A 7,949-nucleotide genomic window follows, 5' to 3' on the forward strand; every position below is an offset into this window, starting at 1 on the left:
GGAAAATTTTATAAAGACTAAAAATACAGGGCCACATATTTATAGGGACTAAAAATGTATTTAACCCTTCTAACAATCAAGATCAAACATTCATCTATTTATCATGCTCAAAATTTAAGCCAAATAACCAAAATAAGTGCCTCAAAATTAAGGCAACAATTGATACTAAAATAGTGCCGAAAAATGACCAAAAGTAAGATGCAAACATGATTGAGAATGGTGCAACATTAAAGTGCTAAAAGAACCTAAAAAGAGTTCAAAATTTCTAATAAAAAATTAGCAAAGAGGAACTTAACTAAATTAAAATATTTTTGTATCATTATGTAGAGAGAGAAAAATGCAATTAAAATTGACCAAGAAATTATCAAGAGTCTCTAGAAAAGGACTTCTAAAAAAATCTAGAAAACAAAGGGTCTGTTTGGTAAAAATAGCGGTTGACTGATAAGCTAGCTGATAGCTTATAGCTTATGACTGATGGCTGATGACTGGTGACTTATAGCTTATAGCGGCTGGTTGAGACTGATAGCTTATAAGCTAATTGAAGTGTTTGGTAAAATTAGCGGTTTAATTAACTTATAAATGTAAAATGACATAAAAGATATTTAATATATATTTATTTTATTTTAAATTAAAATAAAATACAAGGGTTAAAAATGAATTTTAATTAAAATAATAAGGATAAAAAAGGAAGAAAAAATGATAAGCTATAAGACATAGGCTCTGTTTGGTAAGACGTGTTTTCGAGCTTATAGCTTATGTCTTATGTCTTATAAGCTCATATGATAATTTAGACCTGTTTGGTAACGGTCTTTTCATCACGAGCTTATAGCTTATTTTACTAGCTTATAGCTTATTTTCTAGACGCTATTTCAAATAGCGTTTTAGCTTATGTCTTATAACTTATTATTTTTCTTCCTTTTTTATCCTTATTATTTTAATTAAAATCCATTTTTAACCCTTATAATTTAATTTAATTTAAACTAAAATAATTATGTATTAAATATCTTTTATGTCATTTTACATTTATAAGTTAATTCAACCGCTAATTTTACCAAACACTTCAATTAGCTTATAAGCTATCAGTCTCTACCATCCGCTATAAGCTATATGCCATCAGTCATCAGCCATCAGTCATAAGCTATAAGCTATCAGCTAGCTTATCGGTCAACTTCAATTTTTACCAAACAGACCCATAAGCTAAAACGCTATTCGAAATAGCGTCTGAAAAATAAGCCATAAGCTAGTAAAATAAGCTATAAGCTCGTGATGAAAAGACCGTTACCAAACGGGTCTAAATTATCATATGAGCTTATAAGACATAAGACATAAGCTATAAGCTCGAAAATTTGACTTACCAATCAGAGCCAAAGTTTTATTTTAATTATTGTAACGAAGCTACTAAAATGGATCAGGGGTGAATTTTGGGCACCATTGGGCATCACTAGCCTCGTATCAATCCCTTCTCTCCATATCTCCACTTAATTTTCTCAGATTTACTCGTATAATCCCTAAATCCAAGCCTTACAGAAAACCTAAAAAGCCTAATACACAAATTAAGTGTTGATGATTCAAGATACCAATTAACAAGCATGGTGTCCAGAAAAGCGAAAAAGATGATGGAATCACCTACCTCGCGGCGACGAATGTGTGCTCCTGAGGAAGATCACGAACTCAGGTATCTTTTACCATAACTAAAAACTAACTCATGTGAGTAATATTGAATTATTTCATCTCTCAAAAGTTTGAAACCACCCAGCTAAACCGAAATCCGATAAAACGGTAATTCAACTTAATCGAAAACTAAAACGGACGGAAATGGTCTCTTAACTTCCACCCGTGGTTTTCTTCGGAGGAACGATTTGTAATCTCAAACTGATCCTAACCGACCGATGTCCAGCCCTAAAAACCACAATGCTATCCTAGTTTCACTATTAGAGAACTAGGGAAAACTAGTTTAGTTTCTTCTAGTTGACGTAGCGACAATAGCGAGGGAAATAACAGTTTTTTTAAAATAAAATATACTGAATATTTATAGTGAAGGTTTAAAAGTTTATAGCAGAAACAACAAACACTATAACTATAATAGATAAACTAGGATAATGGTTGCAGTTTTTATAGCAGATTTTCAAAACCGCTATCCTCACTATTTGACAACACTGAGTTGACTACAGTGTTATTATTATTATTATTATTATTATTATTATTATTATTATTATTATTATTATTATTATTATTATTATTATTATTATTATTATTATTATTATTATTATTATTATTATTATTATTGTTATTATGTTTATCGGGAATTATGACTTATAACATGCATTGCGTAGGTACGGGTGCGTACTCAGTACCTATTGGCTCTGTTTGGTAAGCCATGTTTTCGAGCTTATAGCTTATGTCTTATATCTTATAAGCTCATATGATAATTTAGACCTGTTTGGTAACGGTCTTTTCATCACGAGCTTATAGCTTATTTTACTAACTTATAGCTTATTTTCCAGACGCTATTTCAAATAACGTTTTAGCTTATGTCTTATAGCTTATCATTTTTTCTTCCTTTTTTATCCTTATTATTTTAAGGATTATTATCATTTTACCCCCTGTCATATAGGTCTTTTCTGGTTTTGCCCCCTATAAATTTTTTTTTTTGGAAAACAACCTTGTCATTTCAAAAAGCTAACTTTTTAGCCCCTAAAGTCAAAATCCGCAGGAAAATCCGCAGGAAACCTGCAGATTTTCCTGCGGATTTTGACTTTAGGGGCTAAAAGGTTAGCTTTTTGAAATGACAAGGTTGTTTTTCAAAAAAAAAAATTACAGGGGCAAAACCAGAAAAAACCTATATGGCAGGGGGTAAAATGGTATTAACCCTTATTTTAATTAAAATCCATTTTTAACCCTTATAATTTATCTTAATTTAAAATAAAATAAATAAATATTAAATATTTTTTATGTCATTTTACATTTATAAGTTAATTGAACCGCTATTTTTACCAAACACTTCAATTAGCTTATAAGCTATCAGTCTCAACCATCCGCTATAAGCTATAAGTCATCAGTCATCAGCCATCAGTCATAAGCTATAAGCTATCAGCTAGTTTATCAGTCAACCGCTATTTTTACCAAACAGACTCATTATGAGTACCGGTATGGAGTACAGTGTTTTTAAAAAAGTATCAATAATTCCTTAGTCTTCATTGGATTGACTCTATTTATTTTCAATAAATGAATAAATTCATATGTGCTCCAACTATTTTCAGCAAAAGATGAAAAACTTTGGGATGAAAGAAATTTCAATGCAATAGATTGGTTTTCCTTTCACTTTATTTAATTTATAAATAGAATAAATAACCTAATTTTTATACAATAAAAAAAAGTTCAATTTATATCATCCAAAAAAATTAAAAATGTTCGGTATACGGTACCAAATGTGTACCAGTTAGTGTAGCAACATAAAAATAAAGTTAAAAAATTAGCATGACTTCGGTGCGTACCATATGCGTATCGGTATCCAGTACGTATCCGGTATTGATACTCTATCTAAAACGGAATAACCGTGTACCCAGTACGTATTCAATATCGATACTCTATCTAAAATGAAATAGCCGTGCTTCACAGCTTTACGTGTTTTTAATGTTATATTTTATACTATAAGGCAAGCCTATGGATCATCACAAGTTTTTGTAAACTCTCAAGTTGACTGCCGTGCAAGTAGTCTGTTATCTTTTAAGGAAAATTTAAATTAAAGAATTATTGGTTGCAAGCTTAACATATTATGCAACTTTGAAAAGGAAAGACATAATGGTTAAATTAGAGAATTGCCATAATGTAATATGTGATACGGTATGAATTAAATAAAATGAATTATTTTGCATAAAAGCTGGACAAAAAAGGGCATCTCATGAAAGGAAAGGTTAAGCTTTTAAAATAGTAGATTCAATAAAATAGTACCAATAAACAATAAATGACCAGTAAAATATGGTTTTAAATTGTGGCTGCGAATAAGGATATGGCCGCGGGTGATGTAATTGCAGTCGTTGCAACGTGAAAATTTTGATTGAGAAAAGCTTGAAATACACTGTTAAAAAACACTTACTGTAAGATTTTTCAAAACTAAATTGAGTTTTGGGTTCTAAATTTTAAATTTTGATGAAAATACTTGGAAAAAAACTTGTGCGAAGTTGTCTGATGCAGTTCCTAATGTAGGATGCATTATTTTAAATCACACTGCAGTTGCGGCCCAATGCGGTTGCGGTGATTATCACATCAACAATATTGCAGCTGCGGACTGCAATTTAAAACCATGTCGTAAACACTACCAACTAACTTTTAAAAGAAAAACAACAAGCAAATATATCCGGATGTTCAAAGCCGATTAAACGGCATGAAAGGTTTATATATTAAACGACATTAAAGGTCAGAATGACTTACTTCATCTTTTATAAAGAGTTATTCAAGGTGTAAGTATGTTAAATTTGACATCTGGTGTCAACGGATGCACATTTAACGACATAAGTGTATTTCTTTTTAAATACATGCTAAATTGATTTATTTTTTAATTTTAACTGTGAAACGTCCTTGAATTTCTAGCATATAAGGAAAATAATTAGAGACACCGATATTTTACCGCTTACTTAAAAAAGTTCATTGTTCCCTTAAGATATAAAAATCTAAAAATAAAATAAAATTCCCATTTACATAATCAATCCAACACCGGATTTGTATCGATTAAAATCAAAAGTTTGCGGCTCCAGGTTTGTGGCGACTTGGCTTACAAAGGTCTCAGGTACAAGATCTATTATGGGAATAGGATGAAGAATCGCAAGACACGCGATTAAAATCAGATGTTTGCGGCTCCAAATTTGTGATGAGTTGGCTTATAGAGGCCTCTGGTAGAAGATTTATTATGGGAATGAGAATAAGAATCGTAAGAGACACCATGGAGAATTGTCTTTGTTTCCTTGTTGGTGCATGAAGGCTGCTGCATCGAATGAACAAAATGAACAGAGGCAAGAGTGAGATAGAGCGGCATATGAGTTCTTAAAGTGATGTTTTAATCTAAACCATACATTTAGAATTAACGGTTAGGATTTCTTCTTCTCATTCTCATATAAAAAATGCATTCTCACTTGATAATAATCAGTTAGCAAAGCAGTCAATAAGATATTAAACACATCTCGCTATAATGAAGACCAGCATGCATAGTAGTTTTAATGAGTAATACGTTTAAAGCATGCATGAAAGTAAAGTACGATGAGATCACATGAAAGATAAGGTAAAAATAAACAAGCAAATGAAAGGAGTTGACTTTACCTTAATGTATGGCGCCCAAAATATTCAATTACATATAGCGAGCTTACCAGTCAACTCGTCATCAGTTACTCCATAATCAAGGCTGAACTCTCTCATCGGAGGGATGTTCTCCATTGCAAATAGCATAAGGTGAGGGAACATCAAATTATTGTGATCATATAGAACAAACTGAACCAACACATTGGGAGTTGAGCTATGACTCATGTAGCAAGCAACATTCCTCATTTTTGACACATCTAGAGCAAAATTTAAAGGAGGATTTGATGGATACGTCGGGCGCTTATAACTAGGGTTTACCAGAGATAAATCCCCCCATTCTTCCCACCTATTTGAAAACCGATTCGGATATATCAATGAATCACCATTCATGATCAAAATTTGTGCTTGCTTCCTAGTCAAAACAACCCCGGTGTATTCACAGATAAAAGCGCCAGCTTGAATAAGATCTAAAGACCTGACTCCCCAACCAGTCTCCTTAGATCTAAACACTTCCAACCTATTTTTCAGCCCTTTTTGTGTAACACGATTAGGACAATGAGGCGGGCATCTACAAAAAGGACCGCATTCAAAGACTAACGGTCTTCCTTTCAAGAGAAGCCCACTTTGACTATAAGGAAACTCATTTCCATTCTTCTTGAAACAAAAGCATCCTTCGACGCAACCATTCACGCACTCACAACCCATCACCCTCTCATTGTGATGAAACACAAACGACGGAAACATAGCCCTTGGAAGATACTGAAAACACATCGGATCATTAATCCTATCAATATCATTAAAAAGCCTCACACTAACGTTTTCGCTCCGATTCGAAATATCAAGAGAAAAAACCCACATAGGTTTAAAAAACAAAGGATCCCTCCTCAACATCAGAGCATCCTTAAGAATCACACTACCCATCTTAGCTTGACCAGCAATCCTCCATAACTTAAACTTATAAACACCAAAACCAGACTTACCAACATCAAACCAATATTCAACAATCCTATACAAGCCATCATAAACATAAACCTTACCAGAAGCAGAAGATGAACCCTCAACCCGAACACCGCGAATAACCCTAACTTCAATCCCATAATGCATACTTCTCTCCATCGCAAGGTTCCCGCCTTCCAACTTCTGATGAAAAACCTGCCTCAAATTCTTATCCTGACCACCATGACCAGAATAGATAATAACATCGCCTTTATCGACGTCATCCTCATATCCACCAGAAACAATCACACTAGTAGCAAGCGGTTCGCCATTTGAACTCATACTACCAGGCAAATAATCAATTCCGGCTTGCGATTGACCATGTAAACCAATCACAACTAACTCCATTCTATAAAGAAACACATCACCTATAAAAATACCCGGAATCGGACCAACAATTCTCTTATCGCGATTCAGCCACAAATCCCTGGTCCTCATCAAAGCAGAGGCTTTAAGATCGCTTCTCAGTCTACGAACATCACCTCTCTTCTCCTCTTTAATCAAAGCCGAAACGCGAAGCGAATCATAAACCATCCTCGTCCTTCTCACCATGTCCCGAAACTGACGCTGGTCCGCTAAATCAAGATCCGTCACACGAACAAGCTCCTTATGACGCCGTTGAATCCTCTGCGCCGCAACTTCCCCATCCCCCGGAGCATTGTTGTTGTAACTCTGACGCACCTCGGGAATCGGAACCGGAGCGATGGCGCGTGAATTAGGATCATAAGCATCATCAACAACATCAACGATGTCGTTTTCGAGTTGTTGAATACCTGTAGTGAGCCCGGTTTGGTAAGCCTCTGAGATAAGGTTAAAGTTGGAAAACCCTTCGGATAGGATTTGTTCTTCATCAATATCATCAAGGTTAGGATTTAGGTTAAGATTGAGGTTCAGAACATCATTCAGGTTTGGTTCTTGCTGTGGTTGTTGTTGTTGATGTTGTTCCTGTTGAGGTGGTTCGTCACAAGGCTCTTGCTTCGGAGTTAGCAATGGAGCTGAGCCAGAGAAGCCAGGTGGAGGTGTAGTAAGGTTTTGAGAATCCATGTTGTTGTTGTTGTTATTATTGGTTTTTTTAAGCTACGAAGTGAAGAAAAAATGAAAATGTATGAATTACAAACATTGGATTTCAAAGAACATGAAATGAAAATGGAAATGGAAGAGACAAGACAATTGGTATTTATAATGGTGTTGTCGTGTTTGAGTTACCAAGTTGTGATGTTGTTTAAGGTTATTTTTTCTCAAGTAGGAAAAATATTATGATGAGAGATGCGTGACTATGTTGTCATTTTTACCTAAATTGGTTTCTCGGCTTCAAAACTCTTTCTATTGATGATGACAAAGAGCAGTATTAAGAAAGATGATTGCTTTTTTTCTTTTATTTTTCATTTTCTTTAAAGGTTTTCTTATGATTTTTTTATCAACTTTTTATGTGAATGAATAAGACACAAGATATGGACTGGGAGATTTTTTTTAATTGATTAAAAAACTTTTTTATTAAGGTTTAATTTTTTTGTCTAATATGTTAATCAATTCGGGATCGGTATTTTTTTGTCTAATATGTTAATCCGTTCGGAATTAATAAGAATTTTTTTGTCTAATATGTTAATTTGTTCGAAATTAATACTTTTTTTTGTCTAATATATTAATTTGTTCATAGTTAA

The 7,949-nt window shown here is 33.5% G+C and overlaps 1 protein-coding gene across 2 annotated transcripts; it reads right to left on the reverse strand.

The window, feature by feature from the left end:
• Positions 1 to 4,655: 4,655 nt before the first annotated feature.
• LOC131595699 (histone-lysine N-methyltransferase family member SUVH9-like) lies at positions 4,656 to 7,558 on the reverse strand. 2 transcript variants are annotated; one of them, XM_058868134.1, is made up of 2 exons: positions 5,314 to 7,558; positions 4,656 to 4,978 (listed from the first exon to the last, which is right to left on the reverse strand). In XM_058868134.1, exon 1 carries the CDS (start codon positions 7,330 to 7,332, stop codon positions 5,338 to 5,340), a length of 1,995 nt encoding a protein of 664 aa, XP_058724117.1. In that variant the 5' UTR covers positions 7,333 to 7,558; the 3' UTR covers positions 4,656 to 4,978; positions 5,314 to 5,337. The 2 variants fall into 2 exon arrangements, with proteins under 2 accessions (XP_058724117.1, XP_058724116.1); XM_058868133.1 differs by having other exon boundaries at positions 4,656 to 4,981.
• Between the last annotated feature and the right edge of the window lie 391 nt (positions 7,559 to 7,949).

Source organism: Vicia villosa, linkage group LG4, assembly GCF_029867415.1.
Source record: "Vicia villosa cultivar HV-30 ecotype Madison, WI linkage group LG4, Vvil1.0, whole genome shotgun sequence".
NCBI lineage: Eukaryota > Viridiplantae > Streptophyta > Magnoliopsida > Fabales > Fabaceae > Vicia > Vicia villosa.